The sequence below is a fragment of the Aspergillus steynii genome (assembly GCF_002849105.1).
Source record: "Aspergillus steynii IBT 23096 chromosome Unknown P170scaffold_2, whole genome shotgun sequence".
NCBI classification, from domain to species: domain Eukaryota; kingdom Fungi; phylum Ascomycota; class Eurotiomycetes; order Eurotiales; family Aspergillaceae; genus Aspergillus; species Aspergillus steynii.
In genome coordinates, this window is record NW_020194399.1 from 4,367,564 (window position 1) to 4,391,015 (window position 23,452).

Below are 23,452 nucleotides of genomic sequence, written 5' to 3' on the forward strand. Positions count from 1 at the left end.
CAAGGGAAGAAAAGCCAGGGACACGCAAGTTTCGGACCCACGCATGTCCCGAGTCAGAAGCCCCTCTGGCAGTTCCAACGCCCGCACGTAGCCCCGACATCCCTAACAGAACTGGAACGCAAGGCCTTCCGAGCATCAAAAACCGTTTGATGACCTGTCGCTTTCTGATGCTCAACCCTGTAATTCTCCGTCATCGTTTTCGTGGCGCTTGCGCATAATGGTCTGCATTCACTGCTATACCTGCATGTATCACCTGCGCTTTCCATGGTCCAGGATCTGCAGTACGGTGAAGATGAAGGTGACGCAATTTACTGCTGCAGTTCACTGCGAGGACTGAGCTGGGGCAGTCTGCAGTTCTTCTCTCTGGTTCTTGCGGTGAAGTGGGTGATTATTCTCCAGCCGATTTGAACGCGGGATCGGTCAATGAGGCGGGCAGGGGATTGATTGGGTAAATAATCGGATGCGCTGCATTGTGCTTTGCACTTTGTCTACCTATGGGGGACTCCAATAATAGGTGGCGATAAATTTCCCTTTGGGATTGTCAAGATTAAGTGCATTGGTCTGAGAATGAACATCAAAGATGATTCACGGTACTCGGAAGAATTGAATCTTGTCGGGTTGACAAGGAATGATAGCGAGAGATGAAGTCATACTTGTTAAAGAAAGGGGATTAACGGAGCATGGCAATTACGCCAAAGACCACATGAAAAGGTGAATATTCTGCTGCTAATCTGGATCCAGTCTGGTCTGTCCACTTTAATCCTCTATAATTTCGCATTTCCCGATGATTTGTGCGCCACGAAGGACAGAAACGAACAGAGAAAATAAGATGAAAGGAGTTGTAAAAAAGTAGACAGTGCATTTAACAAACCAACGCCAGTCAAATCAGGGTATGTAGCGGAAAAAGAGTTGGTTTTTTTTCTTCTCGGGCAGGTCTAGAACCCAAATTTAGACCCCAGCGCTAGGCAGCTCATTAGTACGATTTCAAGATTGATCAATTCGGAGAATCACTCACCACCGAGAACGGCCTTTTTCTTCTGGTTCGAAACGAACTTGTTGACATCCCGGGCCCAGCCACTACTGCTTTCCTCTAAACGCTCCATTTGGTCTCCGGCTATGTTAAGTCTTTCGGTGCGCTCCTGCACTTGGCGCTGCATGTAGGAAATATAACCTTCATCGCTGCCTTGCGAAGGCTGGTTGCCGGGAGACCTTCCTTCCCTGGCCGCTCTTCGCCGTTCCTGGTCATCGAGCCGCATCTGCTCCTGCATTCGTTTGGAGGGAGGACGATCGGGACCTCCGACTGAAAGGCGATTGTCAGCGTACAGCTTCGAAGCCAAAGAATGAAGAAGGGTAAAATCAAAGGAACTTCTTACTCAGGATATCCATATCCGCTGGTGAAATATACTGGGTACCAGATATCCACTGGATATTAGTGATGGTAGGTCGCGGGGGGATAACAGCCTGGATATTGAAAAGCTGATCCTCCGAACGTTTCCTATATGAATGATCAGCAACCCGTCGGTCTTCAGATCCAAATAAGAAGGGAAGGGGTTCTCGTACAGCGTAATTCCAGATCCCCACACGCTAAACAGCCCTATCTCAGACGGGCCCGTCCAAACCAGCGCAGTGCCATTGGAGCAAACAGTGGATTCCGAGAGCCGTCTCATATCCACCATGTTATTGATGGCGCTGCACCCAATCTCCTTGAGTCCTGGAATAGAGAAAGCGCGCGCATTGCCGTCACCAAAAAGTCCAACCAAGCTATGGCCTCGGCCTTCAATCTTGACCACGGCAGCAGAATCACATAAAAAGTCGTCCCAGGACTTATGAGCGCCCTTGGATGTGGCAGGTTTGAAAATCCGGCATCCAGAAACAGTCACGGCGAGGACTACGCCGTTGACTCTATTTCCATCTCTGAGGCTAGAAACCAGACTCGGGGTAGCCAAGACGAGATCGCCACTTTCTGCGTCGATGGGGTTGATCTTGATGACCTTATCATCTAATGGTACCGACCCAGCAAAGGAAGCCATGTAAGCTCCATTGCTGGCCGGGAGGATTTTGAAGGTAGCGAGATTCCCTCGATTAGTGCCCACAAAGCAGCAAATGCTTGAATAGTCTGCGAAATACCGTCAGCATAAGATTTTCAATGGAACAGCTTTGAGCCCTGGTCCTTACCCTCGCCTTCCAATGTCATTACACCGAATTCAATGCTTGTAGGCCATTCTGGGGGTGCTTCCTCGGACGAACGGGACTTAAGGAAACTGCTGCGTTTGTTGGGTTTTGTGAGTTCCGATAGGTGCGCAGTATGAATCACTGCTGGTCCACGTAAATCGATGATGGCCAAGCTGCCACCTTCGAATCCCGCTGCAACGAAGCCGACCTGGCTGTGTTTCAAAGCGGTGACTGGGCCCTGCTGCATGTTCAACAGCGTTAGAGGGAGGATTCCCTGTTTCAGCCCCGGATCGGCCCGGTGAGTGATGTTGGTCAATTTCCCTGCCCCTTCGTTGGCACCGGAGGGTCCCTCGTTGCCGAAGTTTCGATTGTTGCCCCATCTGAACACGACAACCTCGCCGGTTCGGAGACCAACCGATAACTCGCCGGTTGAGCCACCTAGAGACATCTCAGTGACCTCAATCCCGGCGACTCGGCCAACAGCACGAGCCAGATCCACCTGGATGACGTCGCCATTTTCAATCTCGTCGTCGTGGCCCACGTCCCACAGACGAATAGTTCCGTCAGCATGAGCCGTTGTAATTACATTGCGATGTTCAAATCGCTTGAGAGTCTTATGTGCTTCTGCGCCACCTAGAAGGAACTTCGGTCCTTGTGATCTCCTCTCCTTTAGACCCAACCAGGCTGAACGGTCTACTGGCGTCAGAACCATTTTGGTCACGAACGGATGAACAAATGAAAGTGAAGGATGGACCATATTCGTCGGGGTGATTGGGTGGCCGCTTGGGAAACTCATGGTGATCAGTTCTCCCGAGGAGAGGAGGGAGATCAAGGCGATAGGATCATGGCAACCGGCGTAGTAAGGCGAGGCACGGGGGATGAGGCAAAAGTCGACAACCTCTGCACCCGGGGGAGTCGGGAGGTTCAGAATCTGCCTTGGGGTCTCAAAATATCGAGAAAGAATGGCCCACGACGATGTCTGATAATTGGGGGTCGGTCCCAGATCCAAAAACGTAAGTCCCTTGTTGGCCTCGGCTTTCGGGCGACCACCGGCTATCAAAAGGCCACTATCGTCGCCATTCTCTTTGACACACCAGGCGACATGGGAAATGGGGTCCTTGAGACCAACGGCACCACCAGATGAAAGTGGCCGCTCTGGACCGGCGCCCGGCTGATCAATATTCGCATCCTGAATCGACCGGGCCATGATTCTACGACCATCCTTCGAATCCCAGAAGACAAGACTGTTATCATCGTGAACAGTCAAGATGAAGATTCCATTAGGATGCCAGAGAGCCTGGGTCAATCTAGGTCTGCGCGGTTCGTGCGCCGGGACCTCGCCGTTTCCACCGAAGGCACCCTGGGGAACCTCGTATTCAAAGTATTTCTGGGCGACGTTCTGCTTGAAAGAAAACGTCACGGCACCTTCGGGATATCCCACCAGTATCTTTCCAATATCGCGCGGCGAGAAGGACAAGGTCAGAACGGGGCAAAACCGCGCCCTTGGGTTGCGTGAGGCCCAGAGGTTGGGAACTTTGAATGGGGTCAAGGACTCGCGGTCGAGGTCATAAGCGATAATGTCACCTGCGCAGTAATGTATCAGCACAACCTTCAAGATCTCCCCTGTTGCGGTGTCAGATCACCATTCTGTAAACCAATGAATGCGTAGTCGAGGCTAGGATCGGTCAACACCGCGCTGACGTGGTTCGGGGGAGCATATGAGAAGATTGTTTGTCGGGTCTCCAGGGAGAAAACGGAGATCTCGCTCTTCGAATCCACGCTTATCAGTTTATTGGCGCAAAACTGGAGGAACTTGGCAGACGCCTTGCGAGGGAGCGAAAAAGTGACCGACACCCGACGCTGGCCGAAAACATAGATCTGCCCGCTTCCAAACTGTGTATCGCTGGTTCCGACGGCAAGAAGGGACTGGACGGGATCGTATGCGATAGCGCTGATCTGAGAGTTCACGCCATACCGGGCGAACTGCGAGCGCGTTAGCAACGGAATTGACAAAAACGTGGGTGCCTGCGGCGTACATCGTCCAGAGCGAACAAATCCGGCGACAGGCCATCGGAGAAGTCCTTCTGAATGCCGGCTTGTTTCCCTCGTAGAAAGTGTGCCATCCCCGGCGGTTCTTGAGCTTTGTGGTCGAGCACGAGAAATCAAAGAGAATGACAAGAAGAAGAGAAAAATCCAGGAGGGGGGGGGGGATTGAGGTGTTGAAGGGAGCGGAGCGGAGACCCCACAAAGGCCGCGGGAGCTGAGCAGCTGACGCCATGGTTGGTTTGCGCCGATCGGCCCCGCTCTTGGCTCTTTTCTGCCGTCTGCCTTATGGCTTCCCTTTCTTCCATCGTCCATGGCCATTGCTCTACGGAGTATATGTCCAATTCCGAGTTCAGGGTCATTCCCGGAGACTGACGATTCCAAGGATGTTGAAGCAGCAGAATCACGGGTTCTTTTCTTGCGTCAAGAAGCTGCTGAACACGAAACCACCCCAGAGATAAGGACGCCCTGACGTACCTGTTTGAATGGACTCCTTCGTTCCTGGTCAACGAGAACACGAATACAGCTACGAGAATCAATATGCCAATCCGATCGGAGGCGAATGCTCTCTCCCCTAGTTTGCCTCCCACAGCATCCACTACACGTTTTCATTTCGACCAGAATATCGACGACGCCTCGTCCAGCGCCAGCGAGAACACCGGTCAGGATGGAAATTTAGCGACTGAGAAAGTCACAGGGGACTAGCAGCTGTTTGAGAAGTAGCCTCTGAGTAGAGTGGGAACTACACAAAGTGGGTATCCTTTACTCCTCCGAAGGAACTTGGACCAGCAAACCATGAACTTGTAATCCCGACTAGGTCAGATAGGCAGCAACAATTACTTCGTCCAAGCACGAAATGGGGAAACAAAGGCAAAAAATTGGGCCAAACTCCATTCATGTGACAGTTGGGGACGGTTGATCCTCCCGAAGGCTAATTAATGGTCTATGGTGTTTATTTAATGCCGCTAATCTACCTGCATCGCCAGTCTCCTTCCCTGGTCAGCCAAGAACGAGGGTGTGTAAATTTCAGTGGGCTGCCATCTCGGTTAAAATCGATGTCAATCGTCTTCTTGCATCATTTTCGGCAAGTATATTCCTGTCTCGATAGTATTGTACTGTGATCCTCTGGACGGATCGATAGCAACCGTAGCTGAGAAAATATACGTATTAGCCTTCATCTTGATATCATCATTCTGAATGGTTGTTTGGGGTCCGCACAGTAGGTGTCGTATCGATTCCGCTTTGCTTTTTGTCGGACGGAGTCCAAAGCCATCAAGTACAGAGGATGATGGGTTGTCAAATATATCGGCCATGTAGACATCACCCCAAAGCGCACTGCTAAAGTCCACGACTCCAGCCACGCGTTTTGACTCGGGGTCCAAAAGCACTTGAGACGGTCGACCTAAATCCACAACGACCAATCGTGCCAGTCTCACTTCCTCGAGCGCAGGTGATAACCGGCAAACCTGATGCCGAATTTCGGCATAGGGGAGGTTGACGAAGACATCTTCCGAGTCGCGAAGGATGCCTTCGAACAAGATAATAAAGGCTTCTCGCCACGACCTTTTCCCCGAGCCGGAAGCCACCTGCTCCAGGGACCCAAAAGAGTGAGAAACGTGTTGCGAGATGCTGTTTGCCAACGACCCCAGAGTCCAATCGATGTCTGTCCGGGTTTGATCGCCTAGCTGGGCCTCCAGTTCTTGCAGCGTTGTCCCGGGGACAAACTGTCGCAGTATGAAGGATGACCCGAAGAGGTTGCCTCGGTGGTCGTAGTGGAGAACCGCAGGGATACACGAGACGGCACTCTGCTTCAGAATGAACATGGCTTGGGCTTCGGTCTCGAGGAGACGCTGTTCTTGCCGGAGCAGAGGCGTCATCATCCCTGGCGTGCTTTTCAGGAGCAGCTGCTCCTCATTCGAGAGTATCACGAGACACATCGAATGGAGATGACCCTCGAGGGGGTAAATCTCTCTCACATAGACATTGGGCGAAAAGATTTGACCGACCACCGTGTCCAGGTCGGTCGTGTCTGCACATTCGGAATTGGAGCAATCCAGTAGGAAAGGCGACATGGTAGAGGGTCCAAATGGGTGCGGACGAGGTCAAGTGCTGGATGAGCAAGGAGAAGCATCGAGGAGAGACGGACGGTCAACGGGCGGGACCCAGGGCAGGATAAAGAACTTGCCGGGCGACATTTCTTTGGGGCAATGAAGAAGAGATCCGAAGCGAAAGAACTCAGCCGTCTACGCCGGGCCTTCGTTATTGGCATATCCGGTGCGTTGGCAACGGGAAGTTACGTTGACCGCAAGCGAGATAGAGTGCCACCGACCCGGATCTATGCCCCTATCCAATAACTTTAAGCGAGCCGCATAGGTCGAAATTCAATGACATTGTGCCGGAACGCGTCCACGCCTCCGCAGCTCGCGGTCCTATTCGGCCCAGCCAGCAGCTGAGGGTTTCATACTCGACGGCGGGAGACTGCGGACGGAGACTCGCGTAAGTCTCCCGCTTGAAGAAAGGCGCCGTGCAGCGCCGGCCCAATCAGGCGGTCGCCTTACCGAAGACCACGAAGGATCGGTACGACGCCGTGCTTTTAAATGAACGGCCCTTCCAACGTTGCATCTTCGACGAAGCTTCTCACGTCACTCCTCGGAGAAGTCGGAGAGGGCAAATGTCACGGCGAGAGTCATGTGTCGGTCATTTTACGAAGCACTTGTCGCCGTTTGCCCTAAACGCGTCTAGTGCAATATCAACGGCTTCTCGAAGCCATTCCCGCCCTGCTCCGTACGGCAGATCCTCAACCAATTGATGGGGAGTACCCTAAGTATGAAATCGTATTTAATTTATTCTTCCTTAGGCTCGGACGCTTCAGGCTTCGCAGACGGTTTGTACAGCTCGGCCAAATTATATCTCTTCAATTTGTCGTAGTCAGCCCCCATAACGCTCATTCCAATCAAATTCTGCGTTGGGTCGCGATATTAGCCACGTCATGTCCAACAGCCAGTCTTTCATTCCAGTTGGTTGTACATACCTGAACCACTTCGACGAGAATAAGAACGTCGTAATTTTTGAGATCAACGGAATGGCCCGGTCCCACTACCTGAGCAATGGTTTTGATGAGAACATCCCGGTTGAATTTCGAGTTGCCCCTCACCACGGGTCGAATCGCAAACTGCAAACCCACGCGATTAACATACGCATCCCGACAGTCACGGCAGGAGACTAAAGCTGCGGCATACCTTTTTAGGAGGACCGCCGGAGTGAAAGTGGGGTTTGAGTATCTCCGCAGCAAATGCCTCCAGATCAACGCTGAGAGTCTTGCGTATCGACCTGATCGGCGACAGGCGTTGGATATACCGACTGCGCTTCTGGTCGGGGTTGTTATGCGCATCCACGCAAAGCTGGTGCACTAGTTTCTCCGGATCAATGGACTTATCAAACTTCACGAAGAACACTGACGAAGATTAGCCGCTAGTTCATGGACTGCGAGATGGAGATAAGTCCTGGACAAACCACAGGGGAATTCCATGCGAAAGGTGCGAAATTGACGGGGCGTGGATGAGCTGGGTTTTAGGCCTTCGACTTCTCTTCTAATTTGGGCTTCGATATCTTCATCATCATCCTCGGCGGAGTCGGCATCCTTCTCGCCAATGTCGGACTGCTCGACGCTCTGATCGACAAACTGCGTCAGACGGAATGCCAGGGTTATATCGAAACGGTCGACGATCGCTTCTGATCCTCCCCGCCGGTACAAAGTACGGGACTAACCTGGGTGAACAGATCCACGGCCTCGGGGATGCATTTCCCTTCTTTGCCCTTGTCACACGTTACGAACACACCACAATCACCGCTTTCGATGATCCCCCCTTTGGCAGGTTTTTGCCAATTGCCGCCTCCCTATGCCACGGGTTAGACCACGGATGGAGTGATAGCGGATGGCAGGAGCCGAATGAAACAAACCTTTCTTCTTTTGGAAGACTGATTGGACGAGTGATCGGGCATGGCTCTTTTCGCGGATTCCGCCATTCAGGAAATGTCCGAGGGTGCTCTGACACGGAACGAGAGAGGCGCGGGAATAGTTCGGCGTGGAATTCTAGATTGACACGGATTAATTCTTAATTGTGAATCCATAAATTCTTTGGGCGGTGGGCGCGCGGGGGGGTTGCGCAGGGTGCTCGTTTAGGCTTAGCGGATGCGCATCGTCCCATCGGTGGGCTGACCAGACTTGACCACTCACTACTCACTATAGGTAGGTAAGGTATGTACCTTTACCTCCTACTCTGTAGTACACGACTCCCTCCTACTCGACCAGTCCGCGCCTCGAGTAGGTTCGGCCGTGGCGGCCATTTCGGACGTTCTAGAACTCCGCCGTCTGCCCATTGACCCTCTGATCTTATCAACCCCCCTGTCGACCAACCCTCTATCGTCCAGTCCCGCCCCATGCAAAAATAAAGCCTTCGTAGCAATGGCGTTATCCCAGTAGCACAACCGACTCGGCCACCAATTCACTCGCCAGTCATTGCCTTCCGGGCAGGGTGGGTAGTTGCTCCATAAATGGAGGCCGGTTAGGACGGCCATTCTCACCGGTTGAACGCATGACATCACTGTTTGTTCATGACGTATGACACGGGCCTCTGCTGCTTTCCCTTCTTTTTCCGGTCCGTCCGATTCTTTTCTACGACTACATATACCGAGAGAAGACTCCCTTGAAGCTCTCACAGGCTGCCGATCCATCCCCCTTCATCCAACTGAGACTTCAACTCGTCGTCCCTGTCCGCTTGCACTGAGAACGTGTGCTTTCCAAATGGCGACCGACATAGCCACACGAGAGCTTCACGAGCCCGTTACCATTGCCGAGTACCTCTTCCAACGACTGCATCAGGTCGGGGTTCGTGCAGTGCACGGCGTTCCCGGTGAGCGATTCGGTGGTCCCCTCAAATATATCCATTGGCCTCATGACTAACCGCCGTTCGCCTCTAGGCGACTACAATCTTGCTGCGTTAGATTATCTGCCAAAATGCGGTCTTCACTGGGTGGGGAACTGCAATGAACTGAATGCTGGTATGTCCGATGGGCCAATCGACGATCGCAGGGAAACAACGGGATTGTCTAACGTCTGAACATTACGATAGGTTATGCTGCCGACGGATATGCTCGAGTCAATGGAATCAGTGCCCTGATTACCACCTTCGGTGTGGGCGAGCTGTCAGCACTGAATGCCATCGCCGGTGCTTACTCGGAATTCGTGCCCATTGTCCACATTGTTGGTCAGCCACATACAAGATCGCAGAAAGACGGGGTGCTGTTGCACCATACGCTGGGTAACGGCGACTTCAACGTCTTCACGCGAATGAGCTCCGGGATTTCCTGCGCCATGGGTAACTTGGCGGAAACCCACGAAGTGGCAACCCTCATCGATAATGCCATCCGCGAATGCTGGGTTCGCAGTCGGCCGGTTTACATCACCCTTCCGACCGACATGATCGCCAAGAAAATCGAGGGTCAACGACTCAAGACCCCGCTTGACCTTTCGTTGCCCCCCAATGACCCGGAGAAAGAGGACTACGTGGTGGATGTGGTTCTGAAGTATTTGCATGCGGCACAGAGACCGGTGATTCTCGTGGATGCCTGCGCCATTCGCCATCGCGTGCTTGATGAGGTTCATGACTTGGTGGAAGCCTCCGGGCTGCCTACCTTTGTGGCCCCGATGGGCAAGGGTGCCGTCAACGAGACACTCAAGAACTACGGCGGTGTTTATGCCGGAACTGGATCGAACCCCGGGGTTCGTGAGCAAGTCGAGTCCTCGGATCTCATCCTGAGCATCGGAGCCATCAAATCCGACTTCAACACCTCGGGATTCTCTTATCGCATCGGACAGCTCAATACCATTGACTTCCACAGTACCTATGTGCGCGTCCGCTACTCCGAATACCCCGAGATCAACATGAAGGGCGTTTTGCGGAAGGTAGTCCAGCAGATGCGCTCGCTTAATGTCCAGCCGGTCTCGCACCTCTCGAACGCCTTGCCCGACGAGGAGAAGAACTCTTCCAACCAGGCCATTACCCATGCTTGGCTTTGGCCAATCGTAGGACAGTGGTTGAAAGAGAAAGACATCGTCATCACGGAGACTGGCACTGCTAACTTTGGCATTTGGGATACCCGGTTCCCGGCCGACGTCACGGCTATTAGCCAAGTCCTTTGGGGTAGCATTGGTTACTCGGTTGGGGCCTGCCAGGGAGCTGCGTTAGCTGCCAAGGAGCAGAACCGACGTACCGTCTTGTTCGTTGGCGATGGAAGTCTGCAGCTCACTCTGCAAGAGATCAGCACCATGATCCGAAACAAGCTCAACCCCATCATGTAAGACAGCAACCCGCCCTATGTTACTCGCAGCATTAGTCGCTAACACGGGTACAGCTTTGTTATCTGTAATGAGGGTTATACGATTGAACGATACATCCATGGATGGGACGAGAGCTATAACGACATTCAGCCATGGGACATCAAGGGTCTCCCCACCGTTTTTGGCGCCAAGGACCAGTACAAGGGATACAAGGTCCAGACCCGAGATGAGCTCGTTCAACTTTTCGCTAACCAGGAGTTTTCCTCGGCACCTTATCTTCAGGTAAGATAGATACTTCCAGGGTTCTTTGTGGCAATGATTTCAGGTTGCTGACTAGCGAATTAGTTGGTGGAAGTCCACATGCCTCGCGACGATGCTCCGGCGGGCTTGAAGATCACCGCTGAAGCGGCAGCAGAGAGAAACAAGTAATGGATAATCTTGGGCATGGGACAGTGATGTTCTTTCTTCTTCTTTTTTTTTTTTTTTTTTTCCCCCTTCTTTCCTTGATAGTCGTGTCTCCTACGCTTATTTTCTTTGACATCCAAGGGAAAGGGGGTGGCATGCATGTTATGATGATGGGTCGAATGAGCATATCACGTTTAATTGAATGACTATTTTTTTATGATCAATCCAAAGACCAGATTATTTCCATGGATAATTGGAACAAGAGAGTTGGAGCTAGCGTCGCAGTACTTTTGTAGGGCTGAGCGCGGCCGTTGACCTACCAAAGTTAACGGGCGAGTCGGTCCTTGGGTGACTTGGGTTTAGGGGGAAGTTAGCAGGGTGGAGCCAGGAGCAGCCTGGGGCCTCCATTAGTATTAAAGGCCAAATGAATGTGGTTTCACTCAGAGTATGACAATGGGTGCTTTCGAGGGCCCTCATTCTCACATGAGAATCGGAATATGATCATCAAATCAATATTCAATACGAGTCCAGAGAATCCAACCCAGAGGTAACCACTCCGAGGACCGGCCACTCGGTACCTGAGCCTTGCCTGGTCGTGTTCCACTGGTTGAAAGGAAAAGGAAAAAAAAAAAAAAAAAAAAAAAAAAAACGGCTTATCGGGGCCCACGTGATCGGCCCAGGCGCTAAGGCGTCCAGCGCATGGCAGCTCCTCTCGGAATGATGGATGACCCCGACTGTTAATCTTATTCCCTCTCCCTCTCTCTATCAATCTATCTGTGGCCGCCAAGGATTGGACAGCTGTCCAGAGCTGTCGACTCGAAGCTGCTACCTTATTGCTGCCAGATTCCCCATTAACTGTAGTTGTTATGATCGTTGTTATCGCCTATTTGGTCATGGTACGTCCTCTTGCCCCCGTCGGGCTTTCAGCGGAATTTCCTCGCCCCTGTCCAGTGGCTAGATCGCTGCTTGTTCGCTTCGTCGCTCACACATGCTTGCTCAGCCTTCTCAGGGTCAATTCTTCTCTTCGTGAAAGACCTCCTTTTCTTTCTATCCGCCGCACGAGTTGTCGAGTATTCGCTCCGTCGGCCTTTTTTCTTTTTCTCCCGTTACAAGACCATTGTCCTCGCAACGATTCGGTCTCGAAGCCACCGGTCACCGGCTTGATCGCTCCGCCCCTTTTACTCGTCACGATAATCGACATTGGTTGAACAATCGTCTGGGACACGAATTTTCTTTTTCTTTTAAGGGAAAAAAAAATCCTATTCAGACACTTACCACTATATGACGCTATGTATAACTAAGGCTCGATCTTTACACCCCCGCTAGCTGCCCATTCAGTACACCGATCATCCGTGCCACGACATCGGAGATATTTGCGAACAATCTCATCGGAAGAGAGCGTAGATATCGGCTATGACACTGCTTGCGCCATAAACTCGAGGATTCATTCATCTGTACAGTCACACATCCAGAAGGGATCGGCAACAGCAGGACGTGCGGGGGGTTTAAAAACCGTATGTTTGTCTTGGGGGCTATTTGACGTGTCTCATTTCTGCAATCACGACCGAACCCTGGCATCATGGACGGCCAAAGACCGCAGCAGTATATGCCTGTTCCCCCACCTTCTTCAACTCAACCGCCTCAATCACACATGGTGCTGCCGCCTCCCCCGCCACGATACCCTCCGACACAACCCCCGGGTGGCATGCCCCCGCCTCCTCCTGGTCCGCCTCCGGGGTCAAGTTATGGCCCTTCCAAGATTGCCAATCCTCAGATGCAACATCAGAATAATCTGCAATGGGCGCCGAACTGGGCAACGCGACAAGCGCTCTCCCAGGGAATCCTCCCTCCCCCTCCCCCTCCCCCTCCTATGGCGCCGACAAACCAGCAGCCCTACGGTCGAGCGCCTCTGTCAGTTGGGGGAGAAGGCCGGACTTCTGCAACGTACGTCCCGCAAGGCGGGACATTTGGCCCGGGCGTGGGAATCCCTGCGTTCGATTTGCATTCCCTTCCTGCATACGAGAATCAGGGGACCATGACGGGTAGCGATCGACAGCAGCTTCCAATAAATCAACCTTACGAATATCCCAACGCGGATGTTGCATATAAGCGAGACGGGACCATTCCGCCTACGCCGTCTGCGCGCACTATTCCTCCTTCTCTAACCGCAAGTGATATCTCACATGAACAGTTCTCCACAACGACAGCGCAGAACCCGCAGGCTCAAAACGGTCAGAACCAAGGCCAAATAGCAGAACCGACGAAATCTCCCAGTCATCGTTACAACAACAACAACAACAACACGTTGCTCGGTGGTATGTCACCCAGCGAAGCTGCCGTTCAATGGCCACTTGACAGGGTTCTCCTGTGGCTTGCGATGAATGGCTTCTCTGGGGATTGGCAGGAGACCTTCAAGGCCCTCGAAATACAGGGCGCCGATTTCCTCGAGCTGGGCCATGGGTTCAATGGCCGTCCCAATTGGGGTAAAATGCACAACGTGGTTTACCCTCAGCTCGCAAGGGAGTGTGAGAACAGCGGAACCGGGTGGGATCTGACGCGAGAGCGAGAGGAGGGGAAGCGGATGCGCAAATTGATCCGTCAAATCCAAGACGATCCGAACTATGACGCCGGCGTACCCATTCCGAAACAGCGGGAATCTCAAACCCTCGCAGGCGGTGTCCTCGAACCAACCGCGGAATCCTCTCCCAAATTCACCAATGACCCCGTGTCTGCAGGACCGAACTCAGGCCCGATGTCAGGTAGTCCTAACCTCAAAACCCTGCAGCCTGCCTACAACCAGAAGCACAACGTGCAAACTCGCTCTTTCACGACTCCGATCCCTGCGAGCCATGATTATACCTCTTCGGAAACCAGTCATCCTGACGGGACGATATGGGGCCGGTCAGACATTTCGCGAGCTGCCCTGGCCAACGTAGGCGGTGATCATCGAAGACAAAGCCCCTCGGTCTCCAGTGAAAACGGCACTTTCCCTCCTGGTCGGTCTTATGAAGGCAGCCCTAAAAGCGGCAGTCCGGCCATGCAGCATGCCACACTCGCACATCCGGGCTTTCCATCCACAAGCGACTTCAGAGAACATGCCCGAGTCAATAGCTCCGACTCAACCGCAGGGCGCCGCTATTATGAAACGCTCAGGCAGGACAACGCCCGCCCTTCTCCCCAGGAGTCTTACAATCGGCCGGCCGAAAACTCCTCGTATCCTAAAGACCATAGCAGCCGGCTTTTCCACTTTTTCAAGAAGAAGAATAAGAGTGGTGACTCAACCCACCCATCTCCCGAGGAGCAATTCCTGGAGTCTCCCACTAGCCCGGAAGCGCAGCGTCATAATGCGTCTCAGCTTCCCTACGATCGACCTAATTTTAGCAGCAGCGACATGTCGTTGGACCAACGTCCGCTATCTGCGTCCTTCTCCGATCACGAACGGGTAGCCCAGCGGCCGAAACCCACCTCGAAAGGGAAGCGGTGGGCCTTTGGCACGTTAGATGGTTGGAATTATCGTCTGATGGACATTACGGACCTGGACTCCGTGGAGCAATTGCGCGCTACCATCTGCCAGAACCTCGGAATTTCGGATTGGGTTGGTTCTCAAATTTTTATGACTGAGCCCGGCCAGACAGACCACGATGAACCTTTGACCGACACCAACTTGGCTTTGTGTCGAAGAACGAGGTCGGATGCCATCGGATCATTAAAACTATACGTCCGTGGGCCTCACATGCCCTCTGGCTCTACCAATTCTCCAAACTATACGGGCCTTGGAGTTTCATTCCCGGACAAGGCCACGGCATCACCGACCACGGGGCAGCATCATGTGCAAAGGAAACCATTAGACGACGAAGCCCTCCATCGGATCTCACCGCACAATCCAGCAAAACCGACTTCTCCGCAGGTCTCTTCGCGGCCACAGCAGCTAAGGACCCCTGCAGTTAAACTGCCTGCTCGCGATATAACGCAGCTCCCAATGGGAACGTCGCCAGTGGATGCCGGACCGGAAGCCGGATATCCTTTCGACGCCGACAGGTTGGATTCTAGCGCCCGCCAACAAGAAGAGCAAAGGCGTGAGCTCGAGCGAAGACAGAAGGCTGCGCGGTTCTCAAAAGTCACACCTGTGCCGCAACCGGGGAAGAACGCCTACGGTGAAACTGGTTATAGACGCAAAGAGCTCATTGATTTTGACTCGCCTCGGATATCGCCCTACGAAGATAAGAAGGCGGAACCGCTGGTGCCTCTTCGCAAACCACCTACCGCTCCACCCGAGTCCAATACGCTCACCAAGGTTAATTCCCTGAGGAAGACAGACCGTCCTGCAGTTCACGGACTTGGGGCTGCGCTGGCTGGTATGGGCAGAATCACCGGTGCCATCGGAACGCCGTCGCCATCGGTCTCCCAGGGCCCTGGGTTCAATAGCCCCAATGCCAACGTCACTACACCGGGTAAGTTATTTTCCTGTTTCTTCCTCATTCCTCCTTGTCTTTTTTTTAATTCGTTCTTTCTCTACGAATCTTCCTGACTAACGAGCCATAGTATTGGATGAACCGAGAAGTGCATCGCGATTCACTCCGGAGTCGAATGGCCAGAATACTCCCACTTCCCACGCCAATCAGTCTCCTGCTAAATCTGTCGCCACTCCGGTGGAGAGACCTAGACCGAATGCGGAATCACGCAAGTCATACGGCCCTGAATTCGATTTCGAGGAAACAGAGGTCTCCTTCCAGCGTTCACCGGTCCCGCAGGAAGACTCGGATGATGATTCAGATGATGGTCTTTTCGCGATCCCGTTGGTAAATAGCAAAACGCCGGTGAAGGAGAAGGCGCCCATGTTTGGATCACCCGAGCAAAAGAGATCTGAGAAGCCATCCCTTACCTTGAACACCGAAACAAGATTGAAGAAGGAACTGTCCGTGAGATTTAGGTCGCCTAGTACCAGCCGCGAAACCTTTGCCGGGTCCAGTGACAGAGGCAATCGCAAGGCATCCTTCTCGGACATGACCGGTTCACCTGAAGAAAAGAAGCCTCCGCCTCGAAGGGACTCGTTTGTTCGAGGAAACAATTGGGCAAGCAGACCCCCAGTCGAGGGCGTCATTGAATACCTGGACGAGTTCTTCCCCAACATTGATCTCGATGCCCCTTACCTTGACAACCAAGGCGCTTCTCCCCCCTCGTCACCGGCTAGTAGAATTCCAGCCGAGCACGAGGCAGCTCATAAAGAAAGACACGAGGGGCCAACATACACCCCACTCCCGCCGCCCCCTAGTGCTGAGGAGCACACCATTGGCCCTAGTGAGCCAACGCTGAAGGCACACGATGCTGGCATCATTGCTCGGCGTAATGTTAATCGCTCTGGCGGCCTCACGCGAGGGAAGTCTATCCGAGAGGTTGCACGGGGCGCCAACCAAGCCAGCAGGAATCGCAGCGTTCACTCATCAAGTGGGAATCCAAGATCTGGTGATATCCTGCGTCGCAAGAGCACGAAAATGTTCGGAGCAAAGATCATGCAGATCAGCCCCAAGCCTGGTAGTCGGCTCAGCCAGCTTGATCCCATTCCTCAAAATAACGTCGCCACCGGGAATCTACCCCAGAGACAACCGACCTTCCGCATTATTCGTGGTCAGCTCATAGGTAAAGGAACTTACGGCCGAGTGTACTTGGGCATGAACGCCGACAATGGTGAGGTCCTGGCGGTGAAACAGGTGGAAATCAACCCCAGGATTGCTGGTCAAGATAAGGATCGGATCAAAGAAATGGTCGCTGCTATGGACCAGGAGATCGACACGATGCAACACCTCGAGCATTCCAATATCGTGCAATATCTCGGATGTGAGCGCGGGGAGTTGTCCATTTCAATCTACCTGGAGTATATTTCCGGTGGTTCCATCGGTAGTTGTCTCCGCAAACATGGCAAGTTCGAGGAAAGCGTAGTCAAGTCTCTCACGCGACAAACGCTGAGCGGGCTGGCCTATCTGCATGATCAAGGGATCTTGCATCGCGATCTCAAAGCCGACAACATCTTGTTGGACCTCGACGGGACCTGCAAAATCTCGGACTTTGGCATTTCCAAGAAGACCGACAACATCTACGGTAATGACTCAACCAACTCCATGCAGGGATCGGTATTCTGGATGGCGCCCGAGGTCATCCATTCGCAGGGTCAAGGGTACAGCGCCAAGGTGGACATCTGGTCCCTTGGGTGCGTGGTGCTCGAGATGTTTGCGGGTCGTCGACCGTGGAGCCGAGAGGAGGCGATCGGCGCCATCTTCAAGCTGGGCAGTCTGAGTCAGGCGCCTCCCATTCCGGAGGACGTGTCCATGAACATCAGCCCGGCGGCCCTGGCGTTCATGTACGACTGCTTTACGGTGTAAGTGTTGCATTCCCGTCGGAGTCCCGTTGGAGTCCCCGGTTGGTACTAATGCGGAAATGATTGCAGAGATTCCTTGGACCGGCCCACGGCCGAGACGCTTCTCACGCGGCATCCGTTCTGCGAGCCCGACCCCAAGTATAATTTCCTGAACAGCGAGCTGTATGCGAAGATTGGAGAGGATTCGTAGGGGGGGGAGACGGACGGGGTCAGCAGCAGCGTGGAGTTCTCTCTCTGGGGAGGCCAGAGTCGGCACGGCGCATGATTCGAGGCGCATCCAGGCGCATCAACGCCCCCCGCGGGGTCCTGTATATAGCACGCAAACACATAGAAGGCATGAAGAAGGTGACGTCGACGAGGCGGGCAGCTTCTCGATGATGCCATCTGCAGGTCCCGGTGACGCCAATACCCTAAGCCCTAGACGCGGGCAGCCAATCAGCGGCGGCGGCGGCGGGTTCGCTTAGCAGCAAAGCGCACCTTACCCGATTTGTGCGGTGCAACCACAAACGTCGCCTCCCGCCGTCACCGTCACCCCTTCCTCATCACCCTCACTATCCCATCCCATCCCCATTTACCCCCGAAGGAGAGGCCGGATACCTACGCCGTCTAGGTTTCTGCCTTACTCGTCGCTTGCCCGCCCCGTTTCCCCGACCGAATTGCCGCGATAACAGAGAGCCTTCCCCCGGAAGGCCCCCGAAACCCAGGCGTCATGGCGGACGTCCGGTCCAAGGTATGTGGTTTCAGCTCTGCCCTCGAGTGTCCGGCGACCGCGTTGATCCCTGGTCCCCATGGTTGTCGGTGTCAATTCTGGACGGCGAAAATCCATCGGACGGGACGAGGTGGAAACCGGTCGACCTGCGATGATGATCTTCTGTGATTTGGCGATTTCGCATGCAAAAATACCCCCCGAGGGTGGATGAACCGAAAATATCGAGAATCCGAGGATCAGAAACACGAAGAAGAGGAAGAAGAACAAAAGAAAGACAAAAGAAAAAGCCATGCTGACGGATGTCTCATTCTCACAGAACCTCTACGAGCTTCTTGGTATTTGATACCCCCTCCTTCCCTCCCCCTCATTTGGTCTCGCTTGTACCTCTGTGCACCGACAACCTCATCAATTACATCATCTCTTCTCTAACATAATCTTTGCTCTTTTTGTTCGCGATTAGGCAATGACCCTGAATTGGACCCCAACAGAGAACCTGCCCCTCCCACGAGGGCTCTAGACAAGCCCGTTCCCCGTGTCGGCAAGCGGGATGCCCCCAAGGAGGCCCCCGCCCAGGCTCGTACTACCGAGTCTGCCCCCCGCCGTGGTGGACGCCCCACCGGCAACGAGGCCGGTATGTCTTGATCTCTTAGGACTGTTTGCGACCGGGACCTTTTGACTGATGTATTTCGCCTCCAGCTTTCCGTGACCGCAACGCCGGCCGTAACAACAACCGCGAGAAGCCCGTCGATGATGGCAGCCAGCCCCAACGGCGCGAGGGCCGCGGTGGCCGTGGTGGTCGCAGCGACCGCCAGTCCCGCACTGGTCAGACGTAAGTAGCATCGATTCGAACTTGCTGTCGGGATTTCGAATCTAACTGTTTCTTTTCCCACAGTGACTCCCGCAAGCAGGTGAACCAGGGCTGGGGTGGCCAGAGCGGTGACAAGGAATGGGCCGACGAGAAGGCCGCCGAGGCCATCGCCCACAACGACGAGACCGAGCCCCAGACCCCCGGCGAGGAGGCCAAGGAGGCTGACAAGTCCAAGTCGTACAACGACTACCTGGCCGAGAAGGCTGCCCAGGGTGACCTGAGCGCCAAGCCCGTCCGCGCCGCCAACGAGGGCAGCAAGGCCGACAAGAAGTGGAACGAGGCCAAGGAGCTCAAGCGTGGCGAGGAAGAGGAGAACTACTTCAAGGGCAAGGAGGACAAGAACAAGCGCGAGAAGCAGCGCAAGGAGAAGAACTTCCTTGACGTCGACCTCCGCTATGTCGAGGCTCCCCGTGGCGGCGGTGCTCCCCGTGGCCGTGGTGGCCGTGGTGGTCGCGGTGGCCGTGGCGGTCGTGGCAACGGCCCCCGTGCTGCTGACCGCGCCCCCGGTGCTGCCCCCGTCCCCGTCGACGAGAAGAACTTCCCTTCTCTGGGCAAATAAATTCGGCTTTCCACCGTTGTCTCCGTCGGGGGATCCCAGTTTCATGATGTTTCAGGAAACGCTCAACAGGGTTCAGCCTTACAAACATATCACACCCACATAACCACCCAAAAGGAGAACAAAAAAAAAAGTAAAACGATCGGAGAGAAACCACTTTGCGATATTGCCTCTTCCTGGTAAAATGACGCGATATGGATGGCAGGAAATGGAAACGTGACGAAATGACTCGATCCCCTCGCGTTAGGTTTAAAATGGCCCTGTAATTTGATTTGAATGTCAAAAAATAGGAATGTGAATCCCAAATCACACTGAAATCTTTTGTTCCATGTAGTTTTTGTAGGTTCTGGTTTGCGCTCCTTTTGGCCGATTAACCTCGGTCGTTCTAGTAGCTTGTAGCTTGGAGATTAGACATGGGGATACAAAGTCCTACCAAATGATCAACCAGTTACAAAAGTAACTGATTGAAGCTGGATTCCACTGAGTTACCGGTGTTCGGTTGGTTTGGGGAGAGAAGTTCTAGCTAGCTTTATATATTTTACGCCAGCTACGGAGTAAAGAGCCCTAAATGACACTAGATGAAACCTCCAAGATTCTTGAGACATAAAGCCAAACTACTGGTAGTAGTAGCTCAAAAGAAGCCCAACAGATAGTTAGATTGACAATCAATTGGAAAGAAACACAACCTTGTGCTGAGGTGCATAAATGCCAATATAATATACTTGCTCACAGGTCTACAGGTCTTCTCTCTCAGAACCATAGCCCGGGTGCTGCAACTGGACGACGGCCTCTTCAGCCGCCGCAGACCACTCGGCCAGGGTCTCTGTCGAGAAAGCCTCGTCGTGACCTTCGTCCAGGAAAGCCAGACCGTCCCTGGCTTTGCCACCGCAGGCACGCTGGAGCGCCAGGAAGGCGAAGTGGCCGCCGACCACGGGGCGCGCGAAGAAGTTAGGGCCGGGGAATCCGCCATCCCCCTCGGTGTTATGGAGGTCGGTTAAGGGACGATCGGTGACCGTCTCGTTGATCCATTTGGCCACGGATTCCAGGATCTCGCTGCGCACGGGCTTGCTGACCACCGCCATGGAGAAGAACTCCCAGTCGGTCTTGGTGTACAGGTGCCGGCTGTCAAGCGGGAGTCCGTATTTCTGTCGCACGTTGTGGTACCAGATGGACTGTCTCTGGTAAATGTGGCGCGGGATGAAACCAGTCTTCTTCGACGGAGGGGGTGTGAGGGGGGACTGGGAGTTGTCGCGTGGTGAGATGTCGGTGCCGTCCAGGTGGAAACAGAGCTGGGCGTCGGCATAAAGATTGTAGATGGTCGACCACGAGCCGTACCAGTCATAGGCCAATTTGGCATGCGTCTGGTCCCGCGACATGCCGAATTCTTCCCATTTGGCAACGTATGTATCCGAGATGTTCTAGATAAAATCGGTCAGCGAGATGGCAAAGTCCCCATGGCTATTTCGATTGACAAACCTTGTAGTAAGAAGCGTCCGAGTCGTGTCCAGCGATTTCAGCCAACTTGCTCATGGCATTGATGCCGACAATGCCCTTCAGCGCCAAGTTCGTCTGGAGCGCGAGCCAGCCAGCGAAGTCATCCGTAGAGACTTGATTCACGTCAGTGTCGACCTGGTTTTATGGGAAGATAACGATGCTTACGTTGATTTTCAGGCTCCAAAGCGAATTCCACCAAGTACCCAGTCCATTGTTTCCAGAGTCGGTAGCTGCGTTTAATCCACTTTTTCGCCTGGTGCTCGCCTTCTGAGCCACCACCCCATTTGCCGTCCTGCTTGTCAATTCCACCGATTCCCTGAAGACTGGAAAGGGGGAAGTAACCTGATGTCTCTTCCCGAATCTGGGGAGGTACACCTTGGGTTGACCAGACAGAAGACGCGGATGAATCGTCGTCGTAACGCAAGGAGTTTGCGAGTGCCAATCCCATGATAATGATGTTTCCACATTCTTCCACGGGCATGTATTCGTCCTTGCCATCTGGATGGCCCGTGGCGTTAGGAAAATGCGCCCCAAGATCGTGCATAGCATAGGAGTTCGGGTACTGTCCGCTCAGCATATGCTCGATCAAGGGCTCCAAGAGATATGCTAGCCATCGAGGGTTGGTATATAGGAAGAACGGGAACGAAGGGAAGATGACATCAATGGTCTGGAAGTTGCCGTTGGAAGAGATCTCCTTCAGGAACAGGGTCGGATCTTCAGGGGTACCGGAGAAAGTTGTAGCTCCCATGACCTGTCGTGCCGAAAGTGCTACGATGTCCACATAATCATCCGCCCCCGACTGGTAAGCATCTTCAGTCAATTGCTCAGAATAATTGGAGGCCAAGGCCGCTGCGTCGGCAAAATCATGGTAGTGAAAGCTCAACAGCGACTCGACGTTAGGAAACCATGATTCCCAGAGAGGCCGCATTAAAGTCAATCCACGAGACGAGGCAAATTGGACCACCGGATCTTGAATTAGGGCAACAGTGAAGGTCACGCTATCGCCGTTCTTCCGAGAGGAGTTGAAGGATTTCGAGAAGGCAACCACGGGCTCACGGTCTCCAATCGCGCGGAACGCATCGTCATGCTTGTTGCGCAGGGCTCCGCTAGATGCGAATGCTTGCCGCACTTCCGAAGCGTCTCCGGATTGATATTCGACATCCTATGCCCGAAAGTTAGTCACAAGTTACGCAATACACAGGAAAATAGATACGAACCGAAGGACCAGTAAAGTGAAGAGTACCCCATTCTGCGCGATCACGGATCTCTGAAAGGAGCAATTCAGACTCTCGTCGCAGTTGCCATCGCTGCAGGACTGGCTTGCTGCTTTGGGAGCCTATCCCATCATACTGCCAATTGATTTGGCTTCCAGAGTCTCCGCTCACCCAGCCCCCATTGACATCCATGTAGATATTGAGTCCCACATCACCTTGAACGTGAACTGTCACGTAGGAAGCGGGAATCGACTGCCGCAGAGTCGACGTGGGCGTGATGGGGGACAGGAACGAGACCGTGATCTCCAAGGGAGACGAAGCAGAGGAGGCAGACGAAGACGAGTTAATGTGATAGGTCAAGTTGGTCGTCGACGCGTCATATTTGGCACCGAGATAGGTCGGGTACTCGACCGGAGGCGAGCTGGTTAATGAGGGCTCCAAGTTAGACAGGCGGGTCAACCAATTGCCAACGGTGCTTCTACATACCCAGAATCAGACGACAAAGAAACATGAGGCTTGCCCAGCAACGGATAGACTGTGCCCGTGCTGGGAACTTGAGCCATCAGGGAGAAGCCTATCTCCTCGCCGGTGTAAAAGATCGGCCATTTAGACCACGGTTCATCGCGGGCATTCCCCAGCCAAGTGCTCAGGTAGGGATTGCGCACGACCAGGGGCAGAACTGGAGGCGTGAGAGTCGAGGCCGTAGCGACAGTGGCTTGCAGAGCAGTGGCCAGCACCACGAGAGATCGCATTGTGAGAGATTTAAGTCACAGCCAGTGTAATCGGGGGTAGAGGCAGGTCCTGGGGAGCCAGAGAGGAAGGTAAAGGATTCCGGGGATCCCTGACTGCCTGATTGACAGGGCCGGGGTAAGCCGATGATGCAATGGAACTTCCTGAGCACTTTGATGGGGCAATGATCGACCAAAGCCACCCACAACTGTTTCGAATGAAGACGAGGGCGGAAGGAAACAGGCAGGCGGGAATTTGACGGAAGAAAGCCAATAAATAATGTGACGGATATGCAGGAATGGGGCAGCTTTATAGGAATGCATGGCGGATCGACGGGGAAATGCATGCGGGGAAAGCTTCTGGTTCAATGAATCATGGCGGAATGTGGATGCTGGCAAATCCGGGCAGGGATTGACAGAACACATTCTGACGGGGGATGAAGATGGGGAGGATGAAGATGAAGCCGAATGATAGAAAATGCGGAGGAAATGCCTTTCCCATCCGGTGATTTGGACGCCTGAGGGTGCTCGATCTATACCTGGCGGACCA

General features: G+C 53.5%; 8 protein-coding genes across 8 annotated transcripts; 3 read left to right on the plus strand and 5 right to left on the minus strand.

The window, feature by feature from the left end:
* Nucleotides 1–935: 935 nt before the first annotated feature.
* Nucleotides 936–4,295, minus strand: P170DRAFT_423725 (putative SNARE-dependent exocytosis protein (Sro7); the record flags this gene model as incomplete). Its single annotated transcript, XM_024847523.1, has 7 exons — nucleotides 936–961; nucleotides 1,016–1,300; nucleotides 1,374–1,495; nucleotides 1,561–2,116; nucleotides 2,176–3,756; nucleotides 3,816–4,155; nucleotides 4,209–4,295. The coding sequence occupies 7 exons, from the start codon at nucleotides 4,293–4,295 to the stop codon at nucleotides 936–938; spliced, it is 2,997 nt and encodes a 998-aa protein (XP_024708222.1).
* Nucleotides 4,296–5,193: 898 nt separating this feature from the next.
* P170DRAFT_117455 (phosphotransferase family protein) lies at nucleotides 5,194–6,745 on the minus strand. The gene is made up of 2 exons (XM_024842343.1): nucleotides 5,432–6,745; nucleotides 5,194–5,365 (listed from the first exon to the last, which is right to left on the minus strand). Exons 1-2 carry the CDS (start codon nucleotides 6,285–6,287, stop codon nucleotides 5,274–5,276), a joined length of 948 nt encoding a protein of 315 aa, XP_024708223.1. The 5' UTR covers nucleotides 6,288–6,745; the 3' UTR covers nucleotides 5,194–5,273.
* Nucleotides 6,746–7,058: 313 nt separating this feature from the next.
* On the minus strand, nucleotides 7,059–8,217 carry P170DRAFT_472810 (THUMP domain-containing protein; the record flags this gene model as incomplete). Its single annotated transcript, XM_024852983.1, has 6 exons — nucleotides 7,059–7,175; nucleotides 7,247–7,387; nucleotides 7,455–7,669; nucleotides 7,729–7,885; nucleotides 7,984–8,112; nucleotides 8,176–8,217. The coding sequence occupies 6 exons, from the start codon at nucleotides 8,215–8,217 to the stop codon at nucleotides 7,059–7,061; spliced, it is 801 nt and encodes a 266-aa protein (XP_024708224.1).
* P170DRAFT_117108 (uncharacterized protein) lies at nucleotides 8,214–9,277 on the minus strand. The gene is made up of 3 exons (XM_024842341.1): nucleotides 9,201–9,277; nucleotides 8,453–9,088; nucleotides 8,214–8,308 (listed from the first exon to the last, which is right to left on the minus strand). The coding sequence occupies exon 2, from the start codon at nucleotides 8,947–8,949 to the stop codon at nucleotides 8,491–8,493; it is 459 nt and encodes a 152-aa protein (XP_024708225.1). The 5' UTR covers nucleotides 8,950–9,088; nucleotides 9,201–9,277; the 3' UTR covers nucleotides 8,214–8,308; nucleotides 8,453–8,490.
* Nucleotides 9,020–10,984, plus strand: P170DRAFT_353049 (alpha-keto acid decarboxylase family protein; the record flags this gene model as incomplete). Its single annotated transcript, XM_024843956.1, has 5 exons — nucleotides 9,020–9,128; nucleotides 9,196–9,276; nucleotides 9,348–10,572; nucleotides 10,630–10,837; nucleotides 10,901–10,984. The coding sequence occupies 5 exons, from the start codon at nucleotides 9,020–9,022 to the stop codon at nucleotides 10,982–10,984; spliced, it is 1,707 nt and encodes a 568-aa protein (XP_024708226.1).
* Nucleotides 10,985–12,539: 1,555 nt separating this feature from the next.
* bck1 (putative MAP kinase kinase kinase (Bck1)) lies at nucleotides 12,540–17,523 on the plus strand (the record flags this gene model as incomplete). The annotated part of the gene is made up of 3 exons (XM_024852984.1): nucleotides 12,540–15,411; nucleotides 15,503–17,333; nucleotides 17,403–17,523. The coding sequence occupies 3 exons, from the start codon at nucleotides 12,540–12,542 to the stop codon at nucleotides 17,521–17,523; spliced, it is 4,824 nt and encodes a 1,607-aa protein (XP_024708227.1).
* A 400-nt stretch (nucleotides 17,524–17,923) lies between these two features.
* Nucleotides 17,924–19,666, plus strand: stm1 (putative telomere and ribosome associated protein Stm1). The gene is made up of 4 exons (XM_024848757.1): nucleotides 17,924–18,377; nucleotides 18,503–18,673; nucleotides 18,739–18,871; nucleotides 18,935–19,666. The coding sequence occupies exons 1-4, from the start codon at nucleotides 18,332–18,334 to the stop codon at nucleotides 19,467–19,469; spliced, it is 885 nt and encodes a 294-aa protein (XP_024708228.1). The 5' UTR covers nucleotides 17,924–18,331; the 3' UTR covers nucleotides 19,470–19,666.
* A 352-nt stretch (nucleotides 19,667–20,018) lies between these two features.
* Nucleotides 20,019–23,376, minus strand: P170DRAFT_403587 (putative glutaminase). The gene is made up of 5 exons (XM_024846483.1): nucleotides 22,661–23,376; nucleotides 22,178–22,595; nucleotides 21,126–22,122; nucleotides 20,943–21,073; nucleotides 20,019–20,884 (listed from the first exon to the last, which is right to left on the minus strand). Exons 1-5 carry the CDS (start codon nucleotides 22,924–22,926, stop codon nucleotides 20,201–20,203), a joined length of 2,496 nt encoding a protein of 831 aa, XP_024708229.1. The 5' UTR covers nucleotides 22,927–23,376; the 3' UTR covers nucleotides 20,019–20,200.
* Nucleotides 23,377–23,452: the final 76 nt, after the last annotated feature.

Excerpts from the sequence above, each read along its gene's own strand:
- stm1 (XM_024848757.1), top strand. The coding sequence starts at position 18,332 with ATGCTGACGGATGTCTCATTCTCACAGAACCTCTACGAGCTTCTTG. Across the intron at positions 18,378-18,502 it reads GAACCTCTACGAGCTTCTTG|GCAATGACCCTGAATTGGAC; the intron begins GTATTTGATACC and ends GTTCGCGATTAG. Across the intron at positions 18,872-18,934 it reads CAGTCCCGCACTGGTCAGAC|TGACTCCCGCAAGCAGGTGA; the intron begins GTAAGTAGCATC and ends CTTTTCCCACAG.
- P170DRAFT_117108 (XM_024842341.1), bottom strand. The coding sequence starts at position 8,949 with ATGGATCGGCAGCCTGTGAGAGCTTCAAGGGAGTCTTCTCTCGGTATA.
- P170DRAFT_403587 (XM_024846483.1), bottom strand. The coding sequence starts at position 22,926 with ATGCGATCTCTCGTGGTGCTGGCCACTGCTCTGCAAGCCACTGTCGCT. Across the intron at positions 22,596-22,660 it reads TCTTTGTCGTCTGATTCTGG|CTCGCCTCCGGTCGAGTACC; the intron begins GTATGTAGAAGC and ends CTCATTAACCAG. Across the intron at positions 20,885-20,942 it reads CGGACGCTTCTTACTACAAG|AACATCTCGGATACATACGT; the intron begins GTTTGTCAATCG and ends GATTTTATCTAG.
- P170DRAFT_117455 (XM_024842343.1), bottom strand. The coding sequence starts at position 6,287 with ATGTCGCCTTTCCTACTGGATTGCTCCAATTCCGAATGTGCAGACACG. Across the intron at positions 5,366-5,431 it reads ATCGATACGACACCTACTGT|CTACGGTTGCTATCGATCCG; the intron begins GCGGACCCCAAA and ends ATATTTTCTCAG.